The sequence below is a fragment of the Cygnus atratus genome, chromosome 5 (genome assembly GCF_013377495.2).
Source record: "Cygnus atratus isolate AKBS03 ecotype Queensland, Australia chromosome 5, CAtr_DNAZoo_HiC_assembly, whole genome shotgun sequence".
Lineage (NCBI taxonomy): Eukaryota > Metazoa > Chordata > Aves > Anseriformes > Anatidae > Cygnus > Cygnus atratus.
The window spans coordinates 50,247,496-50,263,987 of record NC_066366.1 but is presented as its reverse complement, the minus strand read 5'-3'; the positions used below and the strand labels follow the sequence as shown (position 1 = coordinate 50,263,987).

At 41.7% G+C, this 16,492-nt stretch overlaps 1 protein-coding gene across 1 annotated transcript; it reads left to right on the top strand.

Annotated features, from left to right (window-relative positions):
- Positions 1-1,110: 1,110 nt before the first annotated feature.
- GSC (goosecoid homeobox) lies at positions 1,111-2,618 on the top strand. The gene is made up of 3 exons (XM_035539616.2): positions 1,111-1,473; positions 1,681-1,940; positions 2,306-2,618. Exons 1-3 carry the CDS (start codon positions 1,146-1,148, stop codon positions 2,456-2,458), a joined length of 741 nt encoding a protein of 246 aa, XP_035395509.1. The 5' UTR covers positions 1,111-1,145; the 3' UTR covers positions 2,459-2,618.
- The last annotated feature ends 13,874 nt before the right edge of the window (positions 2,619-16,492 follow it).

The following is a 16,492-nucleotide window of genomic DNA, read 5'->3' as shown; positions in this document are numbered from 1 at the left end:
CGGAACACCTACCAGACCCGGGGATTTGAGATGGCAGTGGTCATTAACATTTCCACCTTCTGGCTTGTTTAAAAATAGAAAGTGATACCTGTCTGGATTTGAATCTGCAGAATAAAACACAATAAAACTGTTTACAACATTCACGTGTCCCAGTTCCGCCAGCTGATCTATGAAAAGAGGAAAAAAATAGTTCATTTACTCATCAGAAGACGTTGTTGCATCAGTGCATAAAGCTTAAATCAGAGCAACGCACACTCCTCAATGCCGCTTCAGTTCTCCGAGCCGGGGGACGCAGGACTCAAACCCAGCTAACAGAAACACTTGGGGGGAGGGGGGATTGCATGCTTATACCGAAGTTTATTATTTTTTTAAAAAACTTGCTTCGTAACCAATTCGGAGCATAAATAATGAATCCCAGCTTCAGACGGAGGAAATCGCACCCACTAATGTGAACTAACACGAGCAAAGTAGGTGCATAATAGACGAGGCTAGGAGCTGCTAACCACTTCTGCACAATGGCATTAATAAGATTAACCTCGGCAATTAGCCGGTGCAGCAGAGATCAAGCCTAAATCTGGGGCCTTTCAAAAAAGCCCGCTAATGGAAAGGATTACGTTAATTTCATTAATTCTCAATACACAGACCCAGGCTCCTTTCACTCCTTTGTGTAACCCCCACCTCTTCCCCACCGAAAGGGGGGGCGGGGGGGTGCAAAATCAAATCTGGTTTTGTTTGTCATCTGCATATTACCAGGAACTAAATCCAGGATGACGTCGCCTGGGTATAAAAAAGGGAAGAGGTTCAGATGGATTATACTCCGTGCAGCCCTCTGGGTTGAGATCAGTAAACAGGCGAGAGTTGAGGGGGGAAAGTTCCAGGGGTGGATCCAGCGCACACACACGCGCGTTCACACGCAGAGCGGCGCGCAGACACACACGCACACTCTGCCCGCCAGCTGCCCTCGGAAAAAGCTCCGCTCTTTTCTCTCCGAGCCCCCTCTTTTTTTTTTTTTTTTTTTCTTTCCAAAATTCCTCCGAAAAGTTTCGATTCCCCGTCTCCTCCGGCCTCCCCCGCCCTCCACCGCAACCACCCTCCCTCCCCCCCGCGGCCGGTCCCCGCTGCCCTGCCCCGGCACGGTTTGGGGCATGCCTGTGAGCATGTTCAGCATCGACAACATCCTGGCGGCCAGACCTCGCTGCAAGGACTCGGTGCTGCTGCCCCCGAGCGCCGCGCCCGTCGTCTTCCCCAGCCTCCACGGGGACTCGCTCTACGGCAGCGCCTCCGACTACGGCGGATTTTACTCCCGGGCGGTGGCACCGGCCTCGGCGCTGCCGGCGGTCGGCGGGTCCCGGCTCGGCTACAACAACTACTACTACGGGCAGCTGCATGTGCCCGCGTCCCCCGTGGGCCCCTCGTGTTGCGGGGCCGTGCCGGCCCTGGGAGCCCAGCAGTGCTCCTGCGTCCCCCCCGCAGGTAAGGGGCACGGCGGGGTGGTGGACGGGTTTGGGACGGGATTGGGACGGGATGGGATGGGATGGGACGGGACCGGACAGGACCGGACGGGCTTTCTTTGTTCCCGGAGCCGTGGGGTTAGGAGGGGGTGGCGGGGAGCGGGGGCTCTCCGGGGGGAGCAGCAGTCTCATGCGAAAGCCTGTCGTCGTCTCGTCTGTCTGTCCGTAGGTTACGAGGGCACTGGCTCAGTGCTGATGTCCCCTGTTCCCCATCAGATGTTGCCCTACATGAACGTGGGCACTTTGTCCCGGACGGAGCTGCAGTTACTCAACCAGCTGCACTGCAGGCGAAAAAGACGGCACAGGACTATCTTCACTGACGAGCAGCTAGAAGCGCTGGAAAACCTCTTCCAGGAAACCAAATACCCGGACGTGGGCACCAGGGAACAGCTGGCCAGGAGGGTGCATTTAAGAGAGGAAAAAGTGGAGGTATTTCGGGCCGCCCTCTCCCCTTGCCTTTAAACGCGCGGGGCGGAGGTGCCTCTCTACGGCTCCTCCAGAGTAACAGGTTTGCCGGGGAGGAGAGGGGTTGAGATAGGTTGGGGGGGATTTTATTTTATTTTTTCCCATTTCCCCAGGGTGTCCTTGTGGGGGCGGCCGGCGGCAGCCGTTCCCCCATGGAACCCGGGCGGGAGAGCGCCCGTCGGAGCGCGGCCGCCGCCTGCGAGGGGCTGCGGGTGGGACAGGGCAGGGCAGGGCCCCGGGGAGGGGGCCGGGGGCTGCGTGTCCCCTAACCACCTGCCTGTCCCCTAACTGTCCCCCTAACATAACCACCCGGCTTCCTCGCCCGACAGGTTTGGTTCAAAAACCGCCGGGCGAAATGGAGGAGGCAAAAGAGGTCGTCTTCGGAGGAGTCGGAAAACGCGCAAAAATGGAATAAAGCGTCCAAAACTTCTCCGGAGAAGAGGCAAGAAGACGGCAAAAGCGACTTGGACTCCGACAGCTGATACCTCGCGGCGGGCCGCTTCCCGTGGACTGTAGGATACGCTCTGGAGGATGCTACTATCTTGCACAGGCTCTGCCTTGTCGGAGGGGGAAACTATCTGTATATAATGTACAATACCCCGAGTTGATTGCGTGTAAATAAAATGTGGTGCGGAGGTGTTACACAGGTAGACGGCGGCGCGTCTGCGGGCCGGCGGCGAGCGCGGCGGGCAGGGGCGAGGGGCGGCTGCTGCGGGCCGGTCTGCGCCGTGGGAGCCGGCGCAACGGGGCCCGACGGGACCCCGGGGAGCCGGGGGAAGCCGGGGCGGGGGGCCGGGGCCGGGGCCGGCCGCCTTTCCCCTCCCGAGGCCCGAGAGAGCGGCCGCCCCCGGCGAGGAGGCCGGCAGGTGCTGCTTGGAGGGCTCCGGCGGAGCGCTGAGGCTTGGCCCGGCTTGGCACGGCTCGGCCCTGCTTGGCCCAGCTCGGCTCGGCCCGGCCCGGCCCGCCCCGGTTGTTCGCAGGGACCCTTGGGGGCCGAGGCTGCGGGCCGTGGGCTGCGGGCGGCTGCAAACTTTGCTCCTTCTGTCGTCCTTCTTCGCTCCAGCCGCCTGTGATCATATCGATCCGGGATTTATTAGGCCCGCGGCAGCACGCCTGCCTCTCTTCTAGTTTATTTTCTTCTTTTCTCCCCCTAACAGCCCTGGTGGGTAATCCCCCGCCCCCGTTGCTGCTCCCTCACCTCCTTTGTGCTCCCGGCTCGCAAACCTGAGTCAAGCTGGAAGCGATGCTCTTCGAAACTATTTGCAGGCAAAGCAAATCCAGCCTCCCACTTGTTACTCTGTTGTATTTCCTTGCACTTTTCTCTCCCTCTTTCCTGCCTTCTGGACCTATGCCCCGCTGAGTTTCCAAAGAGTTTGTCTCTGATGCCCGATCACACGAGCACACAGCGGCGTTCAGATCTGCTGTTAATAAATTTCAGCCACTATCTGAAGCACTATGTGTAACGGACGGTATGAGCACTTGCATGTTGCTCTTGGGGATGTTCAATCAGAAGTTACAAATGGACGTTTTGTCCCCTTTGAGGCAGCACCTTCGCTATTAGGAAAGCAGGTCTCACCTTACTCTTCCCCTTGGGAGGCCCTCGTAGTAGAGACACCTATTCTCACTGTAAAATTCATGTCTGTTTGTCTTATCCATTTTTTCCTATGACTCCCAGACTCTGAGCACTCGTCCCTCCAGAGCTGAGCTACCTCTCCGAGACAGCTGTTTTCTCAGGTTGTTTTGTTGAGAAAGGCCTTTCCCTCTCCTTGTCAATGAAGACTCTATAAATTGAAAACAAATGACCCGAAGGTGTGAAGTCAATGCAGACAACCTCCAGATAGAAATCTGCATGTTGTGTCTTTCCTTCAGAAGTTAAGATTACTTAGCAATAAGTGAGATGATTTTCCTTAATTACAGCCAATGCCTAAACTCACCTGTATCCATTCTGCTTGTCCAGGTTAGACAAGATATTTGTTTGTACAAATGATCTCGTCATTGCTTCTGGTGACACCAGAAACGTTCTACAGCTGTGTTTTTTCCCCTTGCATGATATATTCTTTTTTTTTTTTCTTTTTTTTTCTTTTTTCTTCTTCTTTCTCTCTCTCTCTCTCTTTTTTTTTTTTTTTTTTTTTTTTTTTATGGGTACTGTATCACAGTGCATAGAGTAGGTGTTAGTGGAACGGGGAGGATCTCAGTGGCTATCTGCTCAGGTAACATTTCCTAACATACTTGTGTTTCCTCACTGATGTGGTATCTCTGAGCAAGCTCTCAGTGTACCAAGCTGTAGGTATATCTGCCGTGGAAGAAATTAACTCTGGTTTTGTACAAGTCGGTCCTTTAGGGGGCTTACAGTTTCATAGCTACTACTCTCTTGAAGAAAAAAAAAGAAATTTAGCCTCTTTTGTTACTTAGCACAGCAGAGAAGGAAGGTGAAGAGCAAACTTCTCGATGGATTCTTCTGCTTTGATACATATCACAGTCTGGTTCTACAGAGCTGTTGCATTTTGGAGATGCTACCCTATTACTATAGATGCATATCTGATCTCCATAAACTGTATTGAACTGCAGCCAAGCAGCACTGAAAATTAGTTTCCAATTTACTGAAAATTAGTTTTCAAAATAAGTGTTTGTTATGTTATATGCAGGAAGTCTCAATGAGTATGTTTTAAATCCATCATCTCCTATGTATTTAGTCATTATTAGGTTTTTAAAGTGGCAAATTGACCAACAAAAAGCCAAGTCTAAGGAGAGCATTCACCAGGATTTTGCAAATGTTTAAATATTTCCTTTATTTCCCATGTATAAATAGCCTCACTGCTACATTGGGAGCTTGGCAGAGTTTTGTTTTGCTTTTTTGCTGTGCAAGTACAGGAGGATGGTAATTTTGGAAGTCACTGTTAAGGATTTTAGCCTACTTAGTTCAATGTGGGACTTAAACTGGATCTGGATTTGTAAGAGATGGTATTTAAATACATTTCTGATAACTAGTACTAGTTATTTAAAATTGTAGTTCATATCTTCAGAGATGTTTAGACTTTTCCAGGGGACCAAGGTGCTCAAGAGCTGTAGGAGTTCCAGGTCACAGAACTTGCCCATTTGTGGACTTATTTTCAACTTTTTGTTCTGTGGAAGCAAATGACGTTACATTAGAACAAAAAACTTACATTCCAAAACTAGCTTTCTATGCATGAGGCTGTAATGAAATCACCAGTGATTGCTTTAAAATCATATTGTACCTTAATCTGAGTTAATATCTGAGTTTCCTATGAAATCTTGATTACCAAAGCCTGATGTTGCAGTCACTGGTATCTGCTCTTAATACTACATGTAGATGTAAATCTATTAGAGTTGATAATATTCCTTTAAAATCTAATTGAAAAGCAATTTTAATCTTGATCTAAAAGCTTTAGATTACTTACTAAAAATGGTATTTGTACCATTAACCAGTAGGAGTACTGGCTACTCTTTTGAAAGAGGAGTATTCTCTCACTCTTTTTCTCAACAGTGTGTGGCAAAAACCTAAAGGTTTTGTTCTCCCTCTCTTACACTACCAAATCAGATCCTATCTAGCCTGGAAGAACCTGATAACTGAAAAGTAGTGAGAAGATGGCATCAAAAGGATCAAGAAAGTAGAAAATAAATGCTTCACAGGGTGAAGATGATTGTAATAAAATCTCTCTTTAAATTGTTGTGTTTCAATGGCATAAGCAGGCTCTAGATGTTTGCCTTGATTTTTATTTTGGATGAACTCCTACATGCCAAAATGCAAATCCCACAAAACAATTTTCATTATTTTCTCTGTTAGTGTAATAGGGTAAGGCAAGGCAGGGGACCTGAATACTTGCTATGTTCTAACAGGTTCAGTTCTAACAAAGGAGCTTTGAAAGAGCTAGTTGTGGTGTTGTATGTTCATACTTGTATAAGGAGTCTGAAAGAGATTTTTTTTTTCCTTTGGTCTGTGTCTCCTCCACTGTAATTTACAACCTCACATCTTGGTGTAAACCCATTCTCAGAAGATTTAATATGACTGAAGAACTTGCTTGGCTATTTTTGAAGTACGCTGTTTGGTTCATGGTATTGACATACTATCTAGGTTTTAGAACACAAGTTCAGTTTCTTGCTGAAACTGATTTTCTTCCACCAATTTTCTGTGAAGCGTAGGACTTTTTATTTCTAAATTCGATTGTAAAATGAATAATATTCCTTTCAGATCTCACAGGAGAGAGAGAGTGGGGGGAGGCTTACAAGAAGAAAAATAAGCTACTTCAGAGGCATGCTGTTGTAGTGAAGACTTATTCCAGATAATGCTATGCATTATAAAAATAATTGAATAATTATACAATAGGACCATACACTAAATAAGTCTTCCTAACACTAAGCTGTTTAAGGTTATGAAATTTTCTTGAAAGGGAAAGTCATAACTTGGGACATTTAAAGCTAGGGAGAGCAGACTGAAGTAAGGGTACAACACAGAAACATTCTGCTGTGTAGAGTCAGCTTGAGCAATCTGATGGATATCTTCATCTGTGCCATCTGCCTTTAGATGGCCAAATTTTGTTCCTATTTAACACACTATTTACCATATCTATTCAAGTAGTCTTGTAGTAAGTAAGACTGGAAAGCAGAGGTCAAATTATTTTGGCTGACATAAAGTGATTTATTGTCATCTGAAAATCTGTACTTCCCCCCCCTCCCCCTCCCCCAGCCCCCTTTTCAATTTTACTAATACTTGAGTGAACTGTTTCTGAGCTTTACCATAATGGGATCCTGGGAGTATAAACCATGAAAGCTCTTTCTTACATGACTTGTGAAGCAAACATTTGGATTAGTGGAAGTCATAATAAATAAATAAATAATTGCAACACGAAGGTGAGTTCATATATTTTTGTGCTCCGTCTGCATTTATTGGTTCTCTGGGGTTATACACCATGGAGCATAAATGAACAAAAACCCAAAGAGTTTTTGTTTTGTGTTCTACTCCCTTAGGGTTTCATTCCATTTACACTTTATGTTTTCCTACTTTGGAGACTTGACTAAATCTAGACAGAGAAGTTCAGTCAAATTACTTTGTTTCTCTGGGGCTGCCACTTACCATGATTTGATATACAGAGTCTGTTACAAAGGTAACAGTCGTAGCTGCAATACCTTAGATTGTAAGCAATTAATACAAAGTTTAAGTGACCTATCTCTAAAATCTCTGACAACTTTAAACATAGAAACCTGTGTTGTTTTGGTGCAAACCAGAATATTGTAACTACACAGAGAGGGAGGAGTGGAAGTTTCAAAATAAATTAAAAAAAAAAAATCAGGCTTCTTTCACTTTTTGTTTTCAGGATAGAATAGATGTCTGCAGAGAAACATAGCCTATATCCCTCAAGGACATAAAGCTAAACCTAATGCACAACTGAATGGAATAATATAGAGCTTCAGCAGGAGAAAGGCCACGACACTTATAGCTTGAAAATACCTGTGCAGTTGAATGTTGAAAGTTACAACATCTTTGTCTTTTAAATGACGTCTGAATACTATTGTTTGCATTTCTTTCCTTCTCCTCATCTGGACAAACATGCTTGCTTACCTTGGAGATTTGGAGCTTCACCTAATTAGTATACCTCAAAACATATTTAATACCTGTGCCAACTTAGAAGTTCTAATTGTCCCTTTACATTATATCCAGACGAAGGGCCTGTCCCAAATTTCTGAACTAAGCATTGAATCTTCACCAGAGTCTGCATGTGTTTATTTACATCAGCACAAAGACTATAATAAATCTTTATGAGTTTCAGTCTTTGAGGGGATTTATTCAGTGGTTGCTATCCAGTTACTGCAGAGTGCTTTGCTAACATTGTGCATGGTGTTTTGATCTTGGCTGCACACTGGCAAGAGGGACAACTTAGGTATATGGAACCCCTCCTCTCTTTACGCCTCCATGTAGAACTGTCTCTTTCAAAAGAGCAGCTTCCAGCAGGGCTTTGACTTCCCTTCCTGTGCAATGTAGGTGGACCTGTGGACAAGGCAGATTTAATACATTCTTTTCTTAGGAGAAAAAACAAACAAACAAACAACAACAACAACAAAAAAAAGAATTCAGAGCCAGCCTCTGACTCTGACGGTATCATTTCAGTGATCTGGTTTGCAACATAGCATCACAAACCATTGGCTCTGCACTGCAAACTACAATGCTGGGATGAGTTGCTGAGAATGAGGATAGGAATTTCTGAAGCTGGCATCACTCATGACGCCAAGGTGTTATGAATGTAGAATCTGATTATAACTATTTATTTCCTTTATTTAGGGCTCTTGGCAAACTGTCAAGTAATTTAGCTGTGACTTTTCTGAGTAGTCCCAAGGTAAGGAGCTACTTCATTAGCATTACTCCATTTTACTGTTGGAGAAGCTTAAGCACCCCTTCCTCAAGGAGACACGCAGGAAGTTTTTGGCACAGTGTGGAGAAGCAGAAGTGATGTCATATTTTTGGTGGTGAATTTTATACCATCACCATGATTTCCTTTCATCCTGATGGTAATTTGGCTTTTCTGGTAGAAGTAAAGCCTTCATGGTTATGCTTTATGTGATTATATATAAAACTTCTGCTTCATGAAGAAATGGCACATTTTTGCCATGTGAGTGAACCCAAACTGAAGGCTAAATTAATGGAAGATAAATGAAGGAAAGTGTAATATATTTTTGGTGTATGAAATATGTATTTTAAAAAGTTACAAAATGAAATCCCTGACTTGCTTTGCTTGCACACCCAAAAATTTGTCAAGAGTGTTGCATGTGCAAGGAATGCAGTGCCAGTAGAGAGTGAGTAACATTCTATTAAGAACAGAGAATGGAAAAGAGTTATTTTAATGCCAAATTTCACCCCATAGTGGATAATTATAGCCAAGTTGTAAACCCCTTAAAAGCTACAAGGCACCAGCATAATGAAACACATAACCGAAATTTACTGTACGTGTGTAGATTGTGAGCTTACTCTTGAATATTTAGTCTTCAACTTCTTAAATTTGTAGTTTCCACAGAGGGCTTATAAGTGCTAGAATTTTGATTAACTGTCTCAAATAAACTACTGCTATTGTTATCACTATAAATCTCCCTAACCTAAGAGCTTTAAGGAGGCTGATATTTTCTGTGGAAACTGTAACGATTCAGAAGGGCATGAACCCAGTACCCTTTATGTGGAGCTTCCTGTCACTGTACAGAAAGTCCCAGGCAATATTTACATGAGTTATTAGGTCTTATTTGTTTAATAAAATACTTCAATTGTTTTTTGTACTCTGCTTATTGTGCATGTTTTTAGAACATACAGGATTTTTAATTTTGGTTGACCCTAATGCTAAGGAGACACATCTTCATGACAAAGCTTTTTCACTGTTATCTCCTTTAGCCCAAACGAAATAATAAAATGGAGGCCTGACCCAAAGCTTTTATGAATTAATGGAAAATATTCTTCTCAGGTTGGTAATATTTCCCATTTAGGTTAATGGATGGGATTATTTTGTAATATATTCCATGAAGATAGGGCACTAATCCCTAGTCAAAAGGTGTAAAATGATTATAGGACCACTGGTAATTTTAGGGGAATTTTATCTCCTTAGAATTTTCTGTGTTCTGCACTGACTTAATTGAAGTGGTTCTACCCACCTTGTCCAGGTGGGTAGATTTTATTAGTAGAAATGGGTTTGTATTGCTAAAGTCACTGCAGCTAATGCTATTGTTAATGGATTAAGGTTTAAGGATGTATCTGTATTCATGACAAAAGTTTTAGTCATTTTCATTTGGGGATAAAAGCCATGTTACTAAACTAAAATAATTATACTAGTGCAGCAGTATTTAAATGAGTAAATTAGTTCTGCTTTTCAGAGACAGCAATACTGTTGCAAGTGTATTCTTGCTGTAGAAGTATTTTCCATGCAATGAGGCTTGACTAATATCAACATTAAGCTCTCAGGCCTTGTGTAAGGTTTATCCTCACCAGCACAAAAGCAAGGTAAAAGTTTACTGGTACCCATAATGCTTGCCCTTAGAGGAACAGCTGATTTACCAGATGTTTAAGAAAATCCAGAACAATGTTGCTGAATTGGAAAGCAGCTGTGTTTTTCTCTGCTCACGTATTCATTGGTACAGCTGCTTCAGATATCCGGGCATCTAAATTATTCTGACATCAGAAAAAAAAAACATCGAAACAGGGACTGATTATGGCCATATTGCTTATGATGGTTTAATGCTATGGCTGACTGATCACTGGGAAAACTGTTCAGCCACCAGACACATTGCAGTTAAAGAGCAAGTAGATTTCATGTTGAGGACTAAGAGCTAGGACATTAGGTGCACTAGAATCATTCTTACTAATATCCCTCTCTTTGAAGTAGCTGTCTTAGGAACAGGATCAGTTTCCATTGCAGCTTCAGTCTTTTCTCTTGAGAGCTGAAAATTTTAGTCTTGTCTGGATGGATGTCAGATGACCTCAGAATTAAAACAGAAAAAGGAAAAGTTTCTATATTAGATCAGATGTTAAAAATAATCTTCTTGAAAGTATATTAATCTTGCCAAATTCTGCATGTTTTTGCTTTTCTTTTCTCAGTCACAAATCTAAGTTTGGTTAAAGACCACTGGACATTTAAATGATGACTAGCTACTAGCTTAGAACTGGTCTACTGATCCCATTCAGTTTATCTGAATCTTTAAATCACTTCTGGATCAGCACAAAGTAGAAACAGCTGTCCCAGAAAAATGTCTAAAGTCATTTCTGGAGAAAAAAAGGACTTGGTGTGGTCTGGAAGCAGTACTCTTCCAAACTACATTGCCAAGCCACTCATGGCTCTAGATCAAGAAGGAAGAAAAGCAGGTAAGAGATGTCTCCCTAGCTTTCCAAGTCAACAGTAGATTTAAACTGAGTGTGGCTATGAGTGGCTATGACTATTGTTAAGAGGATTTGGACCACAGATAAAACCAATAGAGTTATTGGGAGTTTTGGCGGAAGATTAAAACCATTTAAGTTTTGATTGAAAGTATGTTTGTACAACTGATGTTTTAAGAATTTTTAAACAATATGAGATACATTTCAAGGTTATTTTTGGAACAAAAAATTGAAATGCAGTTTTGTTTGTATACCATCATGTGTTTTTATTTCATTTTATTTATTTTTACTTCCCTTTACTGGAAGTCCTTCCGCTGTTGTTTCAGCATAAGTTGTGAAGATAGGAATTTACACTTGTAAATAACTGAAGCATTCTTGCTCATTTTAGAAACCCTAAGATTTTCTGATAGCTCATAGTTACAAATATGTGACATTCAGGTTGTAAGGTTCCACATAAACCAGTCATTTTTCAGGCAACTCAGGAGACCTATGGGATGATATTTACTATAAAATTGAAAACATTCAAAATCTATCTTTGGTATTGAGGAGTCTTCTGTACAGAAAAGTCAATGGAAGGTCACACAAAGGCTAATGATACATGACTGTTGCACATAGCACTTGTAAGGACTGAGGTTGTTATTTACCCATTTCATAAAGTTTGAACCCATAACTAGCAGATATAAAGTGAAACTTGGTAACAATACCAAAGTGTTTAGAAAACTTGTTAGGACCAGAAGGGGCATTCCAGGCTAGAGCCTTCTCGAGATCTTCTAGCCAGATACTTTTCAAAGAAGAAAAAAAATATTTACAGCACAAACTGAGAATGAGTGTTACAATTCAGTAGACAGAACACCAATATGAAGGTAGTAGAAGAGATATTATCCATAGTGCTGCTATCATTAGAAACTGATGGATGCCTATAATCTCAGCTAGGCCACGTATATTTCCATCTGGAAAATAGAAGTCATTCTATATGATACGCACAGATAGGAGGTACTAGGTATTATTTCTCCATCAGGGTATCTGCTGGGTGAGTATTTTCCTCTATTCACTGCAGGTAGTTAGAGCTATGTTTTAGGTTGGAAAATAAAAATATTTAGATGGATTTGTAATATCAGATCAAAGAGATTCTTGAGAATGAAAAGGCTGCAAAATATGACTTAACCAGAAAACATCAGTAGAGTCACCAGCAGTAGGTAGATTTGTAAACTGGAACTTACTTCCCCTCCAAAATCTTATTTAAAAGCCATCCTGAAAGAGGGATAAGATGACTTTAGAACTCATCACAGAGGCATCTGAACAAGTGTGAGTTTCCTAAATCAGAATATCTTGAGTTGGCCCTCTGCCATATTTTCTGCAGTTCTAGGGGAAGGGACAGTGCACAGGCTGTAGAAGAGATTGCAAGAGTAAGGGGGGAACAGAAGCATATAAATCTGTGTTCTTTGTCACAGTGAGAGTTTGAAGCAGTTTCTGTTCTGAACTGTTTCCAATGAACTGTTAAAGAGAGGGATTGGAATTAAAGGGTTAATCAGTTGGAGTGGAGGCAGAAGGGTGGGGAGTAAATACATTGATATGCCCTAACCTGCCAGTGCAGGCAATGGTTAATGAGCTTGGCAACTTCTTGATCTGTATCTACAAGTGATATTTTTACTTTTTTTTTTTTTTATTATTACATATGCCTGTTTTTGCATTTTCAGGAAGAATAGCTTTTCTTTCAGTATTGTCAGCATCCCATAGAGAAGTCTTACAGCGTACAGTTATCAAATGTGCTTGTAATCACTAATAGCAAGTTAAATGTTATCATTACACATTGTAATTTCATTAATGTTTTGGAATGTTTTCTGGCTTGTCACTTGCTCCCTATCAAAACAAATTACAAGGCAGTAACGCTCCACTGTGGTAAGGTGGATAACCACTTCATGGCAGGTGTTGAGCTGAGCTGAAAATTATTGCGGCCTCAGAGCAACCATTTGGAACATTGGGTTTTAACCTGTTAGTACGTGAAGTAGCATGGAGGCTTTCCCCAAAATCAAGTGTACTTTATTCATGTAAAAGAATTCTTACTATGGGGATGGTTCATTATTGACCAACATTTCCGTGTCCCTCCATCTTTTTCCTTCTTCCAGAGAAAGCAACAGCTAAGAGTAAAATGGTTGTAAAGGGGCTAACCCTTTTGGACTGACCACAGGGCAACCCTAAGAAACAGAGAATGGGATCTTGAAGGGCTGGCTGCACGTGACCTTCCAGCTGACTGTACTCTGGAACAGCCATGTTCTTGATCCAAGGCATGGGACACAGCAGTTGGGATTTGGCCAAATGTCACAGCTTGCTGACCTTGCTCATGCCATTACTTTGTCCTTGCACTAATAGCAGGAGATCAACCCCATTACACCTGGGGACTTCCCCATGCCAGAGAAGTCCCTAAGGAAGTAATTAAACTGAAACAAGCTTCATAGTAACTTGCCTTTTAGCCTGTGATCTAACTTTATAACTCATGATCGAAAAATAGGTAGAATGCTGCTTATTTTCTCCATAATAGTATGGAGTTTTACTTGCTTTATTTTTCCCCCTCCCTAAGTTCTGAGAAAATAAACTATATACATTATAGATAAGAATAATAACTTTTTTTGTGTGTATGTAAGCATATACAAATATGTGTCTATATTAAGTGAATTGGTAAAAAATAATTAGTAGTTATTATTATTTAATTGTATGAAGCAAATTAAGTTTCTTTACATACCAAATACAATGAAGACATTTATTTTGGAAATGCTTTAGGAACTAAATCATCTACTGAACTGTGTTTCCACTCGATGGTGACTAAGGTGTCTTGTGTGGGCTTGTAGCATCACTTGAGTATGCTTTTCCTTATAATGTCTTGCCTACATGATTAATATCAGTTGAAAGAATAATATATTCTGTGACTTCTTGTGTCTTTTAGTGGCAAGAAAGATGGTTTCTGTTTGACAAAAAATACTCCCATGCATTTATAGAATACAGTTTATAGAAAAATTGATTTAAACACAACTTCTGTGTATTGAATGATTCTCTTTTGTTACTAGTGGTTGTATATTTGAGCTATTAGAAAGTAATAGGGGAAGAGGTGAAGCAGAGGTGTGCAGGGCAAAAAAACACCACACACACCCCCCCCTAAAAAACTTAGAGTTTCCAAGGCATGTAATATGTCCTGGTAGAAGATAGATGGTCCATAGCATCTTCCATCAAGACAGGAAAACTGGAAATATCCTGAACATTTAGTGCTTTCATTACCAGTACCACATAAGTGCAGGTGGATGTCAGGGCCATGTCATGTTTCAGATCATTTCTGGTTTGCAGGTCTTGAGGTTTTTGTACATTTCCAGTAATGTCACTGATTTGCTGAGTGTCTTTACTTTTTGCTGCCTGGAGAGCTTTACATTGCTGCATTTTCTGTTTGTTTTGCAGTTATACCCATTTGCTCTAAATCAGCTTCAGTAGTTTTGTTTTGTGTGTGAGTCTGGGAAAAGAAGTGGGGAGCTTCAACTAAAAAAAGTAGTTAGTGGTTTAGTATGCATACATTTGGTAAGATTAGCTACTGCCTGTGCTTTTCTTATATCCAGACAGTTGAAAGTGAAAGGACAGAATTAATAATGACTGACTTTACCTCCTCTGAGAATAGCGATGTATATGTCCTCAGATGATTATTCTCCACACTAATTTATATTTGTGTCTTTCTATAGCTCCATTTTATTGTTGCATGTGCATGTGTTGCAAATGTAGTATTGGTTTCAGATGAATACATGTGTTCTCTTAGTGGGACATTCTGGTTACTTCTTCAATAGCTGCTCCTAAAAAGAAGCTAAAAGGATGTTGGTTGTGGTTACAGAACTCAGCTCGTGTTCTGAGACATTCTTCCAAATTATGGAATGGTCCAAATCCACATCTTTCTTTTCTCAGATAGTTCAGCTCCAGAAATGGGTGTGATTTGGCCCAAAAGGCCATGTTTGGTGCTGTGCTTTGCTCATTTAATTTATTCTGTCCCAAACCACTTCAGTGAGGTTCAGTTTACTCATGCGAGATATTTTATCCCTGTGGTGGAGAAATTCACCCACTTCTGAAGTGGAACAGTTATAAGAAGGCCAACTTCTAACATGTGTTTTTATAAATACACATGCTGCTGTAGTGATCCCTTTGTAAACATCTGTACTTAAGAACCTCATGGGGTTTGGAAGCTCCTTGGGGTATATGGGGGAGGATTTTTAATAGAACTGTAACCTGCAAGGCAAACAGTCCAAGCACAGATACTTGTTGATACTTTAAGGGATATTGTGTTGTTTGCCTTAAGCCAATGTTTAGGTGAGACTAACAATTGAACAATACGTTGTCCCAATAATATGTTAGTAATACAACAATATATAATTTACTGGAGCAAGTGCAGACCCTTTTTTTTTTTTTTTCTTTGAAGTTCTGTCTAAATTTTAAGATCCAGGTACCTTAGGTTTATCATCTTAATTAGGTACCAGTAAGTGTTTCTTGTTTCAAAGTGCTGAGCATCTCTGTAGGTCAGTGGGGGTGTCAAACCCCTCTGTATCTCTAGGCTACTTCAAGTTATAGAATTACTCTGAACCTGTCGGTGGCCTTTTGAGTCAGATTGTGCTCAAGCTTTGACAGGGGCAGTGGGTGCTGATGGCACACCAAAGCCATTTCTTCATCAGACACTTTTTGTGATAAAGGTGCTACTGTCATAAATGGTACATTCAGTTGATGCACAATTTGTATATTCAAAATTTGCAATAGCACAATATTTTGAGAACCTTCCAGAAGACAAAAATTCGTTTTTAAGACAGTGTTAAAACTTGAGTAGTGTGACAACAGTTGTGTATCAACATGTATGTCAGCCTACAGCTGACCTAGTAGAGATCCTCTGCAGGGTTATTGTCACATCTGGCAGGTCCTGGAGATTTCTTAGTTAAATTTTGACCTGCCAGCTTTGTGTAGCTTCTGAGAGCTTTGAGAGCAATGAGAGCAAAATGGAAGGGATTTCTGGTGTGCACAGTATTTCTATATTTACTGTGTTATTCCAAACCTGGGAGACAAGAGGGGAACGTCACTTAAGACATTCAGAGTTGAAACTGACAATACTCACTTTCTTATATTTTCCTATTCCTGTTCATGTCATTACTGTTCAGGGTGTTTTATTGTTGTTGTTTCTGCCAAACTTAGCAAACACACAAGTTTGTAATGAAGTAATATGGTTAATACTTTCATTTTGTTTTAGTTTTCACTTTTCTGTAAATGGCAAAGTGTCCATGACAGTTTATATCTTAGAAAGACGAGTCCCTACCCTTAAAATGTTGAGAAATTCTGGGTCCTGATCCATGATGGAGTCTCTGAGATTGTTTTCTTTATGCTTCAGTAGCACCTAGCATATACAGATCACAACATATAATGTCAGGCTCCTGGAACATCTAGGTAGAATGAAAACAGGAGGAGAAGTAGAAGATAGAATTTTGGCATGGAGCATGATGGTATGCTTTGTTTCCTTTTTTCTTAAAAAAAAAACCCAAAACTTAAAATTGGTTAGTGAAGCTTTAAATTGAGATGTTAGCCACACGCCAGCCTCTTTTGGTGGCGAAGATAGTGTCCATATGTGCCAGTGTTAAAATGTGTGCAT

What these genes read in the sequence shown, in the direction of transcription:
- GSC (XM_035539616.2), top strand. Translation starts at nt 1,146, where the DNA reads ATGCCTGTGAGCATGTTCAGCATCGACAACATCCTGGCGGCCAGACCT. An exon ending in CTCCTGCGTCCCCCCCGCAG is followed by an intron (nt 1,474 to 1,680) that starts GTAAGGGGCACG and finishes GTCTGTCCGTAG; the next exon opens with GTTACGAGGGCACTGGCTCA. An exon ending in TAAGAGAGGAAAAAGTGGAG is followed by an intron (nt 1,941 to 2,305) that starts GTATTTCGGGCC and finishes CTCGCCCGACAG; the next exon opens with GTTTGGTTCAAAAACCGCCG.